Source organism: Pseudoliparis swirei, chromosome 12 (assembly GCF_029220125.1).
Source record: "Pseudoliparis swirei isolate HS2019 ecotype Mariana Trench chromosome 12, NWPU_hadal_v1, whole genome shotgun sequence".
In the NCBI taxonomy this organism is placed as follows: domain Eukaryota; kingdom Metazoa; phylum Chordata; class Actinopteri; order Perciformes; family Liparidae; genus Pseudoliparis; species Pseudoliparis swirei.
Window position 1 is genome coordinate 12,146,432 of NC_079399.1, and position 19,648 is coordinate 12,166,079.

At 40.7% G+C, this 19,648-nt stretch overlaps 1 protein-coding gene across 2 annotated transcripts; it reads left to right on the forward strand.

The window, feature by feature from the left end:
• Positions 1–820: 820 nt before the first annotated feature.
• kcns3b (potassium voltage-gated channel, delayed-rectifier, subfamily S, member 3b) lies at positions 821–10,436 on the forward strand. 2 transcript variants are annotated; one of them, XR_008833423.1, is made up of 3 exons: positions 821–908; positions 1,410–3,784; positions 8,997–10,436. XR_008833423.1 is itself a non-coding variant. In XM_056428837.1 (2 exons), exon 2 carries the CDS (start codon positions 1,423–1,425, stop codon positions 2,920–2,922), a length of 1,500 nt encoding a protein of 499 aa, XP_056284812.1. In that variant the 5' UTR covers positions 821–908; positions 1,410–1,422; the 3' UTR covers positions 2,923–4,905. The 2 variants fall into 2 exon arrangements, 1 of the variants encoding a protein (XP_056284812.1); XM_056428837.1 differs by lacking the exon at positions 8,997–10,436 and having other exon boundaries at positions 1,410–4,905.
• The last annotated feature ends 9,212 nt before the right edge of the window (positions 10,437–19,648 follow it).

Here is a 19,648-nt window from a genome sequence, read left to right on the forward strand (position 1 = left end):
CTCCGTAGTCACGCTGCAAGAACAGAGAGACTGAGACGGAGTTTCTTTCCTCAGGCCATCAGGATTGTGAACTCCGACCTCACCAGGACCCCCACATAGACCCACACAACTGCCCCTCTTAGGCACACACACACACACACACACACACACTTACTGTAAATATTGTGTTGTTTTTTATTTGTAAATAGTGTGTACTTGTTGCCCTTGCACATTCCTGCTGAGCATTGCCACTTTCATTTCACTGCACACCCTGTGTGTGTATGTGACAAATAAAACATCTTGAATCTTGAATCTTGAATCTTGTATTTCTTATTTGCTGCCAAATACAGTGTTACTGCCTGCTTTGGCAGTTAGCCTGCAGTGCTTTCTCACAAAGAATTAAAATGTCAGTATGATTTTACGACATTACTCCCTCCAGCTGGTGACAAGCTGCATTCAGCTGCCTTTAGTTGCAATAGTTTCACACAAGTAGATACATTAAACATTAAACATGCATTAAATTACTGCAGGTTAATGCTTTACTAAAAGAAAGTTATATGATCTCATAATAAATTAAATAGGCCAATCACAACAGACTTCCTGCTTCCTTCAGGGATAACAAGCCATAAGTGTATATATGATGAGTAAAAAGCCACAACAAACGATTGTGTAGTTTTACAGAAGGGTGTTCCTACATCTGTGTAGTCCCTCTCCCTCCCACCTCCTCTCTCGCCCCTCCCTGTTCCCTATAAAAGGGAACAAACTGCCACCGTGCCGTTGTCCCGCCTCCAGCGCTTCTTGTCCTGCTCGTGAAGCTGCAGCAGCGCACTCCCTCCAACGACCTGCCATCTGCTGCACTTTGCGAGAATGTGAAAACTAAATCAATCGGATAAAAGTTATTTTCATGGAAATAAAAGCTCCAAGTGCAGGTACGTTTCAGTTTTATGCTTTGCAGTCAGTTTTAGTCACATTAAAAGTAAATAGATTTATTTGTAAATAGGGTTTGGTGAATACAATGTTTAATGTAGAGTAGGCAGCATGTTTCTCTGATTGGTGGAAGAGTAGATATTAAAACGGAACAACTAGAAATCCACATCCGCTTTATGCTTGAAATGATGTGTGGCTTAAGTTTCAACTCATTTCCTCTGAATTAGTCTTGTCCACTCTGCAATTTGACTCTTCTGGTGCTTGAGCCCTGGAATAAGTGACATACCCTCACGCCTCTTCACTCACTCCAGCTCAAGCCATTTCCTGTGTGTGTTGTATTGATTTTTTTCCTCCACAGGACTAATGTGGTCTACAAACAGTGCAGTCAAAGATGTCTTGATCGACGTCCTTTCACAAAAATCTACCACTTACAATCTAGAATGTATCTGCTTTTGTGTGATAAAAAGTCTATAGAATTGACGTTTTTCATTTCTGTCTGTAAGTATTGTCAGGATCATGGGGTATGGGCAAATTCTCCACCGACGGGGGAATGAGGAGGACCAGGTGCACCTCAACGTGGGAGGGGTTCGACACGAAGTAGATCCGAGCATGCTGCTCCGCTTCCCTCTCACACGCCTAGCCCGTCTGCTGTGCTGCCAAAGCGAGGCGACGATCTTGGAACTGTGTGACGACTACAGCCCGTCCGAGAAGGAGTACTACTTCGACAGGAATCCACATGTTTTCCTCTGCGTGCTCAACTTCTACCACACAGGACGCATCCACATGATGGAGGAGGTGTGCGTCTTCTCCTTCAGCCAGGAGATCGAGTACTGGGGAATCCAGGAGCTCCACATAAGCCCCTGCTGTAGCTACTGGTACCACGAGAGGAAGGATTACATTGATGACAGAGACTGGGACGTGATGAGCGACGACCAGCAACAGCCGAGTTTTGAGTCCTCCTTTGAGGAGCTCTCTGCTATCGATAAAGACCTGGCCAAGTTCAAAGGTGCCTGGTGTGCAGAAGTGAGAAGCTACATTTGGCTCAGGCTGGAGGATCCAGGTCACTCAAGAGGTTCAAAGATCATCGCCGTGGCCTCTCTCAGCTTGGTGCTGACCTCTATAGTTGCCATGTGTGTCCATAGCATGCCTGAGTTTCAGCAGGTTGACGACAATGACAAACCCATCGAGGACCCTGTTCTCGCCATCCTGGAAGAGATCTGCATTGCCGGCTTCTCCGCCGAGTTCATCATCAGGCTGATTGTTGCACCCTCTTGCAGGAAGTTCCTCGGAAACACCTTAAACATCATCGATGTTGCCTCCATTTTACCATTTTACGCCACTTTAGCTCTGGAAACGGCCGACGAGGAGGCTGCAGAGGAGAATGAGGACTTAGAAAATGTGGCGAAGGTGGTGCAAGTTCTGCGCCTCATGAGGATTCTCCGGATCCTCAAACTGGCCCGCCACTCCATCGGGCTGCGAGCGCTGGGTGCCACTGTACGCCACAGCTACGAAGAGGTGGGTCTGCTCCTTCTCTTCCTCTCTGTGGGGATCTCCATCTTCTCTGCCCTCATCTACTTTGCAGAGAAGGAGGAGCCGGACACCGATTTGGGGACCATCCCTTCAGGCTGGTGGTGGGCCACAATCACCATGACCACAGTCGGTTATGGTGACACCTGCCCGGTGACGCTGGCAGGCAAGATAGTGGCCACCTTGTGTATTGTCTGTGGGCTTTTAGTGGTGGCTCTGCCCATCACCATCATTTTCAATAAGTTTTCAAAGTACTATCAAAGAAACAAAGCCTTGGAGGCACAGTGTATCACTAAGCCTGAAAGACCAGACCCAAAGCTCCCTCACTATAACTTCAGAGGCCTGTTCACAGGAAGTGTGTATCCCTCAATTGGAGGTGGCACCTTCAGGAACAGTGTGAGCAGCACAGGTGACACTACAGATGCCTCTAGTCTCCAGGATTTAGAGGTGTATGATAATGACACTTGGGGAAATGGGTTAGCGAAATGAAGTTCTGCCATTTCACAGTGTTGCTCCCTTTATGACTGCAAGTCACTCTTGTGCCTCTGAGCGTTGCTCCGTCGCTGACCTCCTCCCCCACCCACCCCTCTCCGCATTGTCTGCCCCATGCAATTTGACAGAACAATGTTATGGGAAGAGCTTGTAAAATGTACAGCACAGCTAAAACCAGGAAATCTAAAGGGAATTATTATTGGGGAGGTTTGAAAGCCCATTTTCTGCTTGAGAAAACGGCAATGATGCATGTAGGAGGCCATAATGTTAATGTTTTCTCAAAGTAATGTCCTGTATTGATTTGTCTGCTCGCTGAAAGTTCAGACAGAGAATTTTGCCGAAAGCCTAGAAAGACAACAACACTGTTTGATGTTTCAAAATGGTATTATAGACCTATGCATGAACATAAAGTAATACATTTTGAAAGAGTAATGTATAGATGTGTATTATGCAATATTATCGATGGTGCAGAGAAGAAAACACAGTTCTCTCAGAGCACCGATATACCAGGGTAATGTTATTTCACGTTTTGGCATGCATGGTGACTGCTGAAGGGTACAACCAGTGAACCTGAAATAAAACTCATGCAACATGCCTCTCATTTGTGATACGGCAGACATTGCACTAATCACCCGTTAAGTAAAGGTTTTCAGCTCTAGTTTATTGCATTATTTATTGTCATATGTTTGTCACTAAAATTACTCCAAAATATTGATATAAATCATCAACAATGCACTGGAACTGTAGTGGAAAGTTTCTGTCCCTCATCCCTCTTCTGTCCCTGAAAGCATTGATTTCCTGTCTCCTGTTATAATCTCCGGTTGGATGAGCAGCTGTCCCAGAGCGAGAGATGTAAAAGGTATTTTTGCTACAGGGGTCTCAACAGTGTTCAAGAAGTTGACCAGAATCATCTGCTCTCTGAGCCACATTTAAAGTTCAAATGGTTACTTATCTATTGAATGATTTGTCATGAAAGATAAGCAAATGAAACCCGTTCTAATAAAAGTATAGTGGGCCTCAGTGAGTTGAGCTTAACCATAACAGATAAGTCCATTACTCTCTGATTATTTGTTAATAATGAGTTTCCATTGCTGGGCTTCCTGTATCAGGTGTGCATCACATTAGAATGTTGCTTAATCCACACTTTCTTTTTTGCTTTTGTCAGCTACCATTCATTTTAATGCCAAACGTAGAGTATTGGTTCAGAAAAAAACTGATTTGAAATAATAATGAAAGGTAAAGATGCACTGCCCTATTACAGTAAATGATAAGGCTGAATACAGCAGGCTATATTTGTCGAATCTTCTATACCAAGAAAAATATTGTTGTAATGCTAAAAAACATTTAATTGTCTATCTGTAAAGAATACTGCATACTTTAAACATGTTAACCTTCATCAAATGAAGTCATCTGAAAAGTATAAATGAGAATAGAAGACTAATTTAACAATGTGGAAGCTGCAAAACGTGCTTACGCATTGGGGGCAGTTTGTGTAGTCAAGACAAGAAAATCATCAATTGATTCCTTCTCAGTCAAAATTGATTTCAAAGACTCTTCAGGCATTTCTGTAAATTGTATTAATATTTGGGATCTCAGTCTGCTGTTGAAAATCCATCGCAGGAGTCCAGATGACAATGCAGCCCCGCGGCCCCTGATAATGATAGTTTATTCTATTGGAAATTAATAGATTTTTGCCTGAAATGTCACTGTTTTTATTGCAGTTGTTGGTTTCTTTGGGCATGATATCAACAAAGTATGCTGTTATTTGTAATCTGCAGTATGGACTGCACTTGATAACTTTTTCTGCAATAAACTAAATGGGACTGGGATCAATAGTATAATGAAGTCACTCTACATGTAATTTACTCAACTCAATTAACTCAAAAAGTCTATTAAGGTTAGGTTACTATTTAAAAGCAACAAGATATACATTGCATGAAGACGAGAGGAGCCGAGGGAGTTAGGGTGTTGGTAATGTAAAGCAACAAGAAAAAAACAATTACCTGAAAAGGTCACAGTGAGTGTGGCAGCACAACTGTCAGTGATGTAGAACTGACAAGGTAAGTTGTATTTCAAACCCACCCTTAAGGCTTTTTACTTTCTTTAACTGAAACAACAGCCTTTAATACAATTAGGCCAAGGTGAAGTGGCTTGCCATAATGCTTCTGATTTGTCAAGGAAAGGTGTAATCCAAGCTGATTGGATGCAGTGGAGCAATAAACCACCAAGATAAAAAGTGTCACTGAACTATCGAATTCCTGTCAGTTTAGAAAATGTTTAGATATATACAGTATATTTGTAACCAACTGCCAGTTTGATACTGATTTGAAGGGAGTTGTGCGCAGAATACAGACACTAATGTCTCTCAGCTTGCGGTGTTGTCGAGAGGGGATCAATGTTAAACACAAGTCACTGCAGAGAAGGATGGACAGCTGAAGCACCATAGCCTTTACACTGACCCGTATTTGTTTAGCTAGTTCAAGTTTATGAAGAACAAGCATAAATCTTTTAGTGAAACATTTGTAATCGGGTTAGGGTATGACCTTGTATAGAATATAAAGCCTCAGGGTCCATCAAGGCATTTGTCCCTGTACCTTACCCAGAGGAAAAGGTCAGTGCAGTGATGAATGTGCAAAAGGCAAAGGGGGTTTCACACTGGATGGAATTCTGCTCGAGGCAACGCACTAGCTCTAAAATTCAAACATAGCCTGAGTGTTAAATGGTTAAGGCAGAATAAGAAGTATCTGCAAACAACATAGACTATTCCTTCTACTCTGCTTCTAAGTAATGGATAACTAATGCATGAAAACAGATTGCCCCACATAAAGTTTAGTTAGTTTTATACTTCTGAACTTCCAGGTGTAGACTCATCGAGCGAACAGAACTCACACCAAACTAATGTTAGCTTGCTCCCCAGAGAATCTAGTGTTGGGTTGTGAACGCAGCCCTCAGGCTGGCTCCTCCCCCAATCAGTGCCACCATATCAAATGCACCTGTTGGCGTGGGCCCTGTGCCGGCTCATGGTGCTTTTCATGCTTCAGTTATGCATTGAATGTGATCGCTTAGCATGCCAACCATTATGACATGACAGCTACATTTCTTTACTCTGAATAAATAGTTTAAAGACATTTCTTTGTCGCCCTGCCGTCTGACTACTTGTTGGTATACCCTAGTGATGGTGAGATGAAGCCTCATGAGGCATCGAACCACTTCAGCCAATTGGTTCGAGAAAGGGTTCATTTCTCGAAGCTTCATGTGCTCACGAAACCACCTACTGGCCAAGTGTATCATCACAGGCAGCTGTATCTGAACCACAAAATGTGATGCATTGAATGTGTGTGTGTCTGTTATGCAGGGCTCTCAAGTGTCACGCATTGAGCGTGAGACTCACGCATTTCTATGAGGGGCCGTGAGGGACATTATTCAGAATACCCTCTCACACACACAACTGAAATGCTCTCACACACACTAGTGAAATGTTCTCACACACACACACACTAGTGAAATGCTCTCATACACACGAGTGAAATGCTCTCACACACACTAGTGAAATGCTCTCACACACACACACTAGTGAAATGCTCTCACACACACTAGTGAAATGCTCTCATACACACGAGTGAAATGCTCTCACACACACTAGTGAAATGTTCTCACACACACACACACTAGTGAAATGCTCTCATACACACGAGTGAAATGCTCTCACACACACTAGTGAAATGCTCTCACACACACACACTAGTGAAATGCTCTCACACACACTAGTGAAATGCTCTCATACACACGAGTGAAATGCTCTCACACACACTAGTGAAATGCTCTCACACACACACACTAGTGAAATGCTCTCACACACACTAGTGAAATGCTCTCATACACACGAGTGAAATGCTCTCACACACACTAGTGAAATGCTCTCATACACACAAGTGAAATGCTCTCACACACACTAGTGAAATGCTCTCATACACACGAGTGAAATGCTCTCACACACACTAGTGAAATGCTCTCACACACACTAGTGAAATGCTCTCACACACACACACACTAGTGAAATGCTCTCACACACACTAGTGAAATGCTCTCATACACACGAGTGAAATGCTCTCACACACACTAGTGAAATGCTCTCATACACACAAGTGAAATGCTCTCACACACACTACTGAAATGCTCTCACACACACTACTGAAATGCTCTCACACACACTAGTGAAATGCTCTCACACACACTAGTGAAATGCTCTCATACACACTAGTGAAATGCTCTCATACACACGAGTGAAATGCTCTCACACACACTAGTGAAATGTTCTCACACACACACACACTAGTGAAATGCTCTCATACACACGAGTGAAATGCTCTCACACACACTAGTGAAATGCTCTCACACACACACACTAGTGAAATGCTCTCACACACACTAGTGAAATGCTCTCATACACACGAGTGAAATGCTCTCACACACACTAGTGAAATGCTCTCATACACACAAGTGAAATGCTCTCACACACACTAGTGAAATGCTCTCATACACACAAGTGAAATGCTCTCACACACACTAGTGAAATGCTCTCACACACACTAGTGAAATGCTCTCATACACACAAGTGAAATGCTCTCATACACACTAGTGAAATGCTCTCACACACACTAGTGAAATGCTCTCACACACACTACTGAAATGCTCTCACACACACAACTGAAAATCTCTCACACACACCAAGAATAATGGAAACAGGCTGGTTACAGACATGATTGACTTTAACCAGAGAGTTATTGAGAAGTTTGCCAACTTTAAAGAGAGGAGGGCTACTTTTCTTTACACGTAGTGGGTCTACTCTGTCAAACACCCAATGTAACATGTGCTGCATCTCTTTCTGACTCTATTCTGCTCTGAACCTCTTTCATGTGAGGGTGAAACTCATTTATTTTGCAAACCTCTGAAACCCAACCCAATGTTTCTTAAAGAATTCTGCTCTGAACCTCTCATGCCTAAAGTTACAGTGTGTTGATAGTTGTTATTGGACAGTGTTGAGCACGCTGTTTTCGTGAAATAAAGCTTTGTTTTTTGCAATATTCTACTCAAAACCTCTTTTCTTCTCATTGTTGAGTGCTATTTAAACTGCGCCCCCCCCCCCAAAAAAAAATTTCACCAGCTACCACTGGTCCTGGGGTGTAATTCCCCAGGTGGCGTTGTTGGTTCAATCTCATTTTGCAGCCCTGCCACACTAACTTGGGACCTTTTTAGATTGAAGAATAAAAGGACTCTACATAAAACATGTTCATCTAACCTCACTTTGAAAAGTGTTTAAAATGTTTGTAAGAGGTAAAGTTGTCAGTGACATTTCTTTAAAAAAAGATAAACCATTGCTCACCACACACGCGATAAATTAACGCTGGGTTTGGATAGCATGATGAGATAATTCCGACTCACTCTACACAATACAAACTAAAACAAATGTTGCATGTATGCCCATTTAAATAAAACAAAGTAGGCCTCCTGCCCCAGTTCGACAATAGGAATTGTCCTTTACACTGTTGGTGCTACAGTGAACACTTTTTGACATGATTTTCTATTTGATTTCCTCGCAACAGATTTCCAATGTTCACGAGATAGTTGTTTTAATGGTGCATTTCGTGAATTACCAATCTTGAACTTCAATGTTGTTTTTTAACTCAAAACCTGTTCATGGATTTAAGAATAGCCGGTGCAGCTCAGTCAGCTGCCGGACTAAAACTTTGTCAGCAAGTCGATTATTAAAATGGGCCATTATCCGAAGACATGGTAGTATAGTGTAATATAGAAGCTTGTACTTCGACATTTGGTGAGATATTGACCCAACTCTAAAAAGAAACAACTTGTAAACTCTTGTACTAATATTCACATTAGCTTAAGCCAATCTGTAAAGTTGTAATCATTCATTATGTGGTTCTTGCTCGCAGCAGAGTACTGCAGATCACTTTCAGTTGGACATCACAGCAGCTGTGTGGTTTCAGCTCGGGGTAAGATAAAACAAAGAAACCCCTGTTTATATTTCAGTCCTGTGTTTCTCCCTCATGCAGGTTTATTGCTGTGAGGCCGGATGGACGTCGTGAGTGTTCATATCCATAATCGTGTATTACTCTGACAGAGGTTGAGTTGGGCCACACATAAATCTGCTTTAATTCAGTCAAACTTGTAAACCTTTGTACATGTATTGACTTTTATTTGGAATAAGCTGTGTATTACTGGTGTGTGCTTTTAACTGTTCAGTTGTCATGAAGATAAATGTGTTGACATGCAAGCAAAGCAGTTATGAATTCATCGTGCTTGTGTAAGCCTAAAAAGGAAATAAAGTGTCATGGAAAATAGTCGCACGCACGAAGCCGCAATGCAAAAGATATTTAATAATTTATCAACATTTTGACATGGCAGTCATCTTCCGCCTTCTCCCCCTGAGGAACACTGCCATGTCGAAACATTGGTAAATTATTAAACATCTTTTGCGCATCGTGGTTGCCTGTGTGTCTGTTTTCCTTTAAACTTGAAAGGTAGCAAATGGACCTTGAGATGGGATTGATTGGTCAAAATATTGATACGGTCAAGTAAAAATATGTTTATATCAATATTTACAAAATAATAAAAAATCTAAAAAATGTTTGCTGCATAAAATTGTGTTTGGTGAGTCAATTGAAGATTGATGTATACTTATGGCAACCATTTTTTTTCTTCTTTTTTATTAATTGGTGTATATTTTAACAACAGTAGGCTATGGGATGTTGTCCTTGCATGGTATGTGCCTTGAAGGCATCACCAGGAAACCCCCTCCACTGCTCTAAATAGTTCTTCATTCACCTTTAAATTCATCTATCGAATTCATCATTAGCCTCTGACGTTGGCTGGCCCCTATGGGGTCAGATCAGTCTCAATAATTGCAAATGCACACACAGATTCACAAATGCAAACACACAGATTTACAAATGCACACGGAACAATTCAAAAATATATTCAATTTACAAATGCATGCAGAAAGATTCACAAATACATTCCAATGCACACGTTAAAAAAATTAAGATTTATATAAATGTAAAAGAAAAATCCCAAATATATTAATGCATTTCTATGTGGATTTGTCTATTTGTTTGTGGATTTATATGTATTTATTTGTGGATTGCACTGCATTTGTTTGTGGATCGCGACACACTTTTTTAGAGACTCAATCCGTAAATGCATTTTTTTAAACATAGACCTATCTATATTGACCTCAACATGCACTCACAGCAGCTGCTGCTCCTCTGGGACCTGTGGCATTAACCTTTGCAGAGGCTTGTGTTTGTTTGGACAGGTGTGCAATTATTTATTTATAGTGTACATTTCAAGAAAGATTTGTATTCTTGCATTTATATTCAACATTTTTGTATATCATTCCTTGTTTATTCCTTTTGTTATTTACTTGTATGCTATGCATATATTGTGCTTGTGTATATAAAACAAAAACTGTAACCTGTCAATTTGGGTGTCAATAAAATTGTGATTCTGAGCACTTGTCATTTCAAACTGTGATATAGTTAATAATGATGGTTAAAAACTCTCCTTACAGATTCCGCTTTATGATTCCAATAGTAGTTTTTAATTTGTTACTCTACTGCGCGCGTTCTCGTCATGCGCCTTTTCTTTTTCTTTTTTTCCCGAGATGACGGCCAGCGCGTGCGCGAGCACTTCTCTTTCAAGAAGACCCGACCGATAAATCAACGGGGACAGATCCAGCATGGACAGTGAAGGGAGTAAGGGACATGAAGCACAAAGAAACCATGAGACCACCAGGACACTCATAACTCCGTCTAGCATCCATATTGGGCAAAGTGAACGTCACTACCAGCTGGACGATGAACACAGGAGGAGGTGAATAAACACAATGAGGAGGTGGATAAAAACAGGCGTACTTTAAGCCTGACAAGGTCCATAGGGGCATATTAATATATAAACATGTTCTATTAGATGTTATATATATATGTGATTCATATTATACAATATTTATATTTATTTTATATGGTATTTATATATTATATATTAATGTGCTGAATTGTATGAATAAGGTGTCCTTATTATGTCAGTGTTGGAATAAATGTTAAATATTAATTAATATTACAAAGTAGAAATACATGTTTGATACTTTTTTTTAATTAAATCATACTGGGATATTTACTAAAAAGGATTGAATGGCCCTATACAAAAATTAATCCACCAGCCGCTACAGCAATCAGTGTGTGTTTATAAAAAAAGGTGTTGTTTTCTCTCTTCATATAGGTACAAGGAAAGCTATATACGTCAGACATCCTGTACCTCTCCTAGTGTTAATCACAGGCTCACAAGCATTACAACATTTAATTTACATTTCATTTATGTGTTTCAGAGTGACAGTGCTGAGCGGGGCTCGGCCTCAGTAATGTGGAAGTGGGTAGGGTGGAAAATGTAGAGCATGGCTCTCTTTGCTGACACCCTTGCTTTCCATGGAGAGTTGCAATGGAAAAAGCAAGGATTTAATGGAGGCCGTAAAAGAGGGCAGGAGGGCTTTGAGTCCTGCTAATGAATCAGAGGATGAGGAGAGAGAGGGGGGGGGACTAAAGATCAGAGGGATAGCCCGTGAAAGACAGTAAAAACATCTTCTGGAAAGCACCTCACATGGACACACTATAATTATTCTGACCTCAGTTGGCATGCAGCTGCATGAGCTACACACACTTCCAATAAAGGTTGAAGAGAGATTTTACTGTAAAGATTGTGAACTTGTATAAACATTACTGGATACAACTTGCATCATCATTCCTGGACACGGTCATCCCACTTGTAAAAAATGCTGCTCAAATGTTTTATGGCGATACAGATTAAATCTGTTTTAAATGCTACTCACTTCATGAGTGAAAAAGCTTATTCAGAATCACTGTTCTGGATTCTAGCTACAGTCAGCAGATACAAAAGTTTTTTGAAAAATGCTTACATGCATCCACAAATGTCATCATGTCTACGCCTGAATGTGACTGCAGCTTCTTCTTTTTATACGAATGCAGATTTTGCATTCATCGGATATTAACTGCTTGTTACTGCATGTATACGGAATTGTGTCCACTCAGCCTTTAAGTAGATCAATAAATGTCTACAATAAAAAATCTATGAGGCTCTGAACCTTTATTGAATTCTATTTGTGCTGAAGTTTACTTCAATGCAGAATGTTTTAATCATTCTCCAAATTGATTTATTGAGATCTTGTGCATTTGTCTTCACTGCAGCATCCAGATGGACGACTGGAGAGGGTTTTGGCAGTTGCAAACCAGAAAGTGAACGTGATTAAGCCGATGGATGGTGATGTTATGACCACTGCTCTCAATTATTGCAGAAATGCTGCAGAAAAGGATAGACATATTAAAGATAACTTTGTATTAAGAGCAGTCTCACTAGTGTAGATATTGTAATTAAATGTTCTCTATTTGCTACCCAGAGCTTTAATATAGCAGAAAAACACTCTTTAGCTGTTTCATTACATGCCACCACTGTCGGTGATAAATTGATGACGATAGAAAAATGTAAATGCTGTGGAGGTGAGTTCCTTTGTGAGTGAGAGATAAATGTGACACTCGAGAAATGATTCACATATCACACATTAACTATACGGAAGTGCACAGAACCCTTAAAACCTTCTTCTTCTCCTTCTTTTTTTCCTTCTTCTCCTTCTTCTTCTTGTCCTCCTTCTTCCTCCTCTTCTTTTTTCCCTTCTTCTTGTCCTTCTTCTTCCTCCTCTTCTTTTTTCCTTCTTCTTCTTGTTCTTCTCCTTCTTTTTTTCTTCTTCTTATCCTTCTCCTTCTTCTCTTCTTCTTCTTCTCCTTCTTCTTCTTCTTCTTCTTCCTCCTCATCTTTTTCTCTTTCTTCTTCTTCTTCTCCTTCTTCTTTGTCTTCTCCTTCTTCCTCTTCTTCTTTTTTTCTTCTTTTTCTTCTTCTCTTTCTCCTTCTCTTTATTCTTCTCCCTCTTCCTATTCTTCTTCTCCTTCTCCCATATCAGGGTTTAGTGTGTCAGTATCAGCATCCTCTGCTATTCGTTTTCAATTTAACATAACAATTCAAAATGTCTTTGATGCCAGAAGCCCTGAACAAATCTCTGAGAACAATAAACAGAGTGTTGGGCCGCTGCATTGCGGAGCCTTTTTGTGCCTCTGTGATTGCTTTGATCAGCCTGAGATGAACTTGTGGATCATTTATTAGTGATTCATATTTCTTCCAGGATGACTGATGCTACTGCACATCTTGTTTACAGAGGTGAACGTACATCCAGTTACTGTGAGCATGACTTGCTGTTGACTCTGCTCATATTTGTGCATCTTCAAAAGTACTCGTTTCTGATTTCATTTGGATATTTTCACTTTGTATACAAGACAACTGACAAAATCAATGTCATTTTTAAAAAAGCACAACCATCCTGTCTGATGATCCATAGAATTATTTTAGGGTAAGATGGATAAATTATTGTGGGGGATTCTGCATTTCATCAATATTTTGAATCCTCATATAATTTTGAACTAAAGTCTATAAAATGCAGAAGACATTCTGCGGAAATGCAGAAACACAAGCAGAGATAATCCTGTTTCCCCCCAAATTGTATATATTTGCTGGAAGAAAACTAACCTCTTCCATGTTTTGCAGTATTGTAATGTTCTTTTCTCCTTCCAACCATCCTGCTGTTGTTTATTATCATTCCGTAAACTTTATTGTGTGTTTAATCAGCAAATAGCTCAGTTGAAGATGGTGTAAGGATTGTGTAGAACCGTCTTCACTTCATCCTCATGACATTAATAGCATATTACATAACGTGTTTCTAAAATCAATACACCGTTACAAACACAAAATCCTCGTGGCTGCGGGGAATGAACATGATCGTTTATGGTGGAGCTCATATATGGACGTTATTGGAGTTGTTAGTACAATTTAAGTAAGAGCCGGGAGAGAAGAGCAAGAGTAATAGACGGTGACCGTGTATTGACCTGGGTATGTAAACAGAGAGCATTCCTGCACCGGGCAATTACTTTGCCTAATAACACAGTGACTGCAAAAATATAGCCACTGAGCACTGAGACTGAAATAACTGCTTTCTGTGCGGTCATCAGGAGACAATAAGTCTGATTTAGATCATTTCCAGGCACCCGAGAAAGTTTTCCTCTTGATTGAATGTACAATAAAGTGTCTTTAAGAGAAGAGACATGTGGCGTTGTCTTCATTTCTACATACAAATGTGTAAACATCTTGAAATTAGTCCGGGCTATGAGGAGAATGTGGGTCTGTGAGTACACTCCGGTATTAAAGCAATATGCATGATGCAATTTCTGATTTTGTATGCGTGTTATTGATTTTAGTCCAATACAGAGAACAACAACATGCTGTGCTATAAAGTTGTGAACTCGATACATTCACAATACGTTGTTGTTGTCGTCCTTCAAATACTGAAGTCGTGATAAACGTCAATTCTGATGATTCTTTTCCCAAATTAAGGTAAGAAAACTTCAGTCTGCAGGTTTGATCCATGATCATGTTGTTCTGTGAAAGAATCGTTCTCATGTTTTATGTATTGACGCACATCCAGTCACAAGATATGTTCTGAAACGGGAAACCTTCAGATAAACAGGAAGGGTGTCCTTAAAAACTCTGTTGAATGCCCAATTGGGCCACACTGAGCTGAAGAGGTTCAGATAAGAGCAACCGACCAAGCAACGAAGAAACAACAACAATAGATTCATTTAAAGGGCTTTACTGGTGAGTTTGCATGTTTCAGCACATCAACTCTGAATTGATATGTCGAAGATTTTAAAAGCAAACTTTCTTTTTAGAATTTAAAACAGATAAGTATGAAAATCCCCCTCCTAAAATATGTGAAACTCAAAACAAGCTGTTATATTATAGTATATATTAATAATCACGAATGTATGATTGAATGTTATAAACCGTGCTTATCCTTTAATGGATGATGGTGAACTGAGGAAAGCCCCTCAGAGGAGCTGGTCCTTAATGCAGCTCTCAGTACAGCGTGTTCACTCATGGAGCTCTGGCTGTGAGCCCAGGTATCCACGCCATCATGCTGAAAGCATTCCTAATCTCAACAAATCAGGAACCATCTTCCAGTTTACGTCTCGTGGCTGACGTCGGCCGACACTCCATCACGTCTGGATACACAAGGGCAGCTCAATCACGGGGATGGTGGTGGTCGATGGAGGGGGGGGGGGGGAGGGGGCAGGTGAGGCAGACATAGTGCGGGCAGAGAAGACACTGACTCTCAGAGATGAATCAGAGCACCCCCGGCCTCTACGTCGACTCCCTTCCGAGAGCAGAAGGCCACATGTTGATGACTTTATGATGGATGGCGGATTCAGTTTCCATCAGATGTGGTGATGGATCACAGCGGGATGAAACACGACATTGGCCAAGCTGAAAACTGCTGACTCAACGGTTTGAGGGAACATCCTCGGCCAAAAAGAAACATGCTGATGTGGTTTATGTATATCAGCTGTGAGCTCAGTGGAGCGCTTGTTTGTTTTTAAATGATTTATGATAGTTCTCAACAAGTATCTTTAAAGGAGCTAAGATAGTTGTTTTAACTTATGTATTCATTCCAAACAGCTTTTGCACAATTATGTTTGCTAAGATGAATAACCTTTTAAGGTTAAAAGGAACGTTTGCAATATGAAATTGATATAAAAAAGATGCAAGTTATATGAGGACGGGGCTTGAACAAGATACTGTGAATAGAAGCTTCTTTGGCATGTTGGTTGCGTGATGATGATCCTCAGATGGAGTTGCTTTTTACCACACATTTCATACATGACATACAGTATACTTCTATGCAACGATGTGACACTTTCTGAGGCGCCCTCATGTGATTAATATTTATGTACCTTTAAAAATGTATAACAAGTTCACGATTCCTTTCAAATGTGTTTCTGTGGTGTTCTTCTCGCCGTTTCTGGCAAAGAAAAGCAGTTAATTGCAGCGCAAGCATCAAATAACGACCTCAAATAGAAGCTGTCTTTGTTAAAGCATTCACTTGGCCAAAAGTTCTTGTTCTCTCAAGGGAAGAGTGGCAGGAATCAGGAAATGAGGACTGAAATGAGAGCACTTACAGTGAGTGAGCGCATTTGGCTCCAGCCAACCACGTCTCTCACTGCCGGATCAGTTCTGATTCCAGTAAAGTGGCCACCCAAGTTGCTTATATTGCAGAGTCCTAACAAGGGAACAGTCTTCTGTTAAAATGTGCTTTATTATGAGCAAGAGGACGGGCGGATGAACACAGCCTGATATTGTTGCTGCAGTCATTTAAAGCCTTCTGTTTAAATGTGTTTAAACCAGATTAAGTTCCCCGTCTCTCATCCTCCACACCTGGTGGGTGCATGATATATATTATTTATAACCATAAAGTAAGGAATCTCACTCTGTATGTCTGTCGGTACTTCTGCTGGAGACTTTTTCACTCAGGTTTCCGATCGCGAGTAACCCCAAGCTGGGCTTGTTTGTCAGGGCCGGATTCAGTGATTTGTGGGCCTCAAATCCAACCCCCATGTCTGGCTTTCCTATCCACCCTTTCTCAAACTGGGAGTTATAGTACGATCAATGGAATGATTACTCAATACTTTTTGCTCTGAATGAAAAGAATGAATTATTAATAGTTTACTTAGTAGGGAAATTACTTAAATGTACTCATAAATAAATGAAATGTACTTCATGTCTGTTCAAGGTGGAGCTTTCAATTCTAATATGATGCTGGATGATTTAATGAATAATAATGCCACGTAATTTAATTGAGCCAAATCTGAATCTCCAACGTTAAACAGCAAGATTTTCAAATCTCAACATCAAAATACATCTGCAGCCGTTTGGCTCCTTAAAGTCTTTTCTTCAATTGCCAAGGAGCCAAGAAGATGAATTCTTTAGAAAACTGCCTGTTATAACAACACAAGCTCAGCATTCACAGGTTCTTAACGGGCATGTTTTGATCAGGCACTGCACTAGAGATTTAAATGTCAAGTAGCCCTGGCTTCACATCACATTACCCCACAAGGACTCATTTAAAGGAATAGTTTGACATTTTAGGAAATATTTTAGATACCAAGATAGATACCACTCTTATTTTGAGAGAGGTATCGGTCTTCTCATCTAACTCTCGCCAAGAAAGAGAAGAAGCGTGATTCCTATCATCTCTGTCTATTTTTTTTCAGCAGCTGGAACTCAACGTTGTCCCTCAGGCGGACGTGATGCTGAGGGACAAGGTAATAAATTCCTCTTGCTGTAGGTAAACCGAGGCAACCCTTCGAGATATTGATTAGGGCCAAGATATATATGTTCCCTGAAATACAGATATCACTAAACATGCCAGTGTCAGTCAACAGAACCTCGTTTTTCTGAGGCATCCCGGTCTCCCTGCACTAGAGATGAATGGACCTTGGTCGAAGCCATTTGCATAACCGTGAGCGAGGAATGCTGCTGACTCGTGCTGGAATACTGACGGATGGGTTTAATTCCATTATGTGAGCTCCAGTGTGAGGATGGAGTAGCAGCTGACCTACAGCAGAGCGTTCGACTCTTTCACTGCACAGAACCTGTGAAAGGCTGGAGAGCTGTCGGTAAAGATTACGGACGGAAAACCAATCGAAGCAAGAGGAGTCACAGGTCAAGATGTCAGCCTGGCAGATTGCATCACTCAAGGCCATTGGCCGCACATGGAAACTGAGCTGAGTGGTTTGTCACTTATCTGGCCGCTATTGTCATTCCATGGAGTGGTTTTGGTTCATTGTCATCATAAAGACACGCACCGCAGCCTCACCCCGGTTCGTATGGATGTGAATGAATGTTGGTGGTGGTCGGAGGGGCCGTAGGCGCTGATTGGCTGCCACGCTTCCGTCAGTCTGCCCCAGGGCAGCTGTGGCTACTGATGTAGCTTACCACCACCGGGATGACTGTGTGTGTGTATGACTACTGGACTCTGTAAAGCGACTTCGGGTGCCTTGAGAAGCGCTATATAAAATAAATGATTATTATTGTCAAGGACAGCTCAATGTGTGCTACGTTGGAGAGATTTGACATGCAGCCGAATGCCGACAGCTGAAGAGAAGCAGCTTCGCTGATGTGGTTATCAAGCCGACTGAGGGTTTTATATTTTAAATGCAGTACATGTAATATTTACAGTAGGACTTTTTAAATATTAGAAGCCAATCAAGACCAGCGCTATGCTATGTCCCTAATCCACACTACGTACTATAGCACACTACTTGTGATCGTTTGTACCAGTTTTGTACAAACTAACATAATGCAAGAATTATCCACAGCCAATCAAACTTCAAAGCAAAAATGACTTATTTTATATATACTTAGTATTTAGAAGATTTATTGTGTGCTTTAGCATACTGTAAAGTATGAATATCAGCAGATATTGTAGACAAAACGTAATATTTTTACAGTGAACGTTTTGCAGCAACGTTCAGTATCAACATTGTGTGACTTTTTACATTTAAAAAAATAAACTTTACCGTAACCTGCTTTAAGTTAATTGTGAAAGGTATGTGATGTTGCACATTTGGGATGTATTAATGTAATTTTTAGGAGACCGGATTGTGAGAATAACTTTGCAGATATTAACTTGTCACTTTTCGAGTGTAAACGTGCCACAAACTAAAAAGCAACAAAGGAGTCATATGTAATTACTGTTAAAAATAAATCCATGTCAAAAAGGTTATTTCTACAGTTTGGGTGATTGATTTTCTTATTTTTAACCTCAGATGTGTTTTACCTGTGTGCAGTTGTTAGTTTATGAACATGATGTTTACTGGGGCTCCGGTTTCTTCTTTTACCTGCAAGAATGACATTGACCTTCCGCCTCTCAGGTCACGGCAAGAGAAATGATCAGAGTGTTATCGTTGACCGGCTGAACATAAATCTTAATGTACATTTCTGCTTCTGTGATCACGTTTAATTTCGGCTCTGCCGGAGGAGAACATTGATCTTATCGTTTGTCTTCAAAACACTTAGTGGCATTGATCCAGAGTTTTCTCCATCTCTTAACACCAGTCTGCCTCATTGTCTGAATCTGCTCCTCCTGGTCCTATTTGACTGTGCCCATGTAGTTTGGTTTCTAATGGGGCATTATGAGCAGGCCACTGGTCAGGAAAGACATTTGATCCTCACTGTAAACCTCCGATGCTCTGTCACAATCTGCGAGCTGAAGGGAACCCTGAAGGACATTGAATGCCCCATCCTGTTGGTTTCAGTTCATTGCAAACACTCCATCTCTAATGTGGACAACACAACAGCAACATTTAACAATTTTAGGGAAGTATTTCACGAGGCAAAGGATCATTATCCTTCCATAGTTTCCATGAGGAATAGAACACCATATAATTTCATTATATTATTGATGATATAGGGGTAGTGTGTGGAAGACATATGCAGAGGACAGAAAGATAGTCATGGATCAATTAGCAGTAAGAGTACCAGTGGAGTATAGTCAGGTGTTACTACAGGTTATTAAATGTTAGCCAACGGTTATTCCAACGTTCCCTTTTGCCTGCATAGTTATGATGCATAGTGTAAAGAAAGCAAAAAGTGCAACATGAAGTAACTTCAATCAAATACAATTTCATCCTTCTTGCATTCTTAATGCCTTTTGTTAAGGCTAGCAGTGTTCCCCCCGGGCTTCTCCAGCTGGCTT

Excerpts from the sequence above, each read along its gene's own strand:
- kcns3b (XM_056428837.1), top strand. The coding sequence starts at position 1,423 with ATGGGGTATGGGCAAATTCTCCACCGACGGGGGAATGAGGAGGACCAG.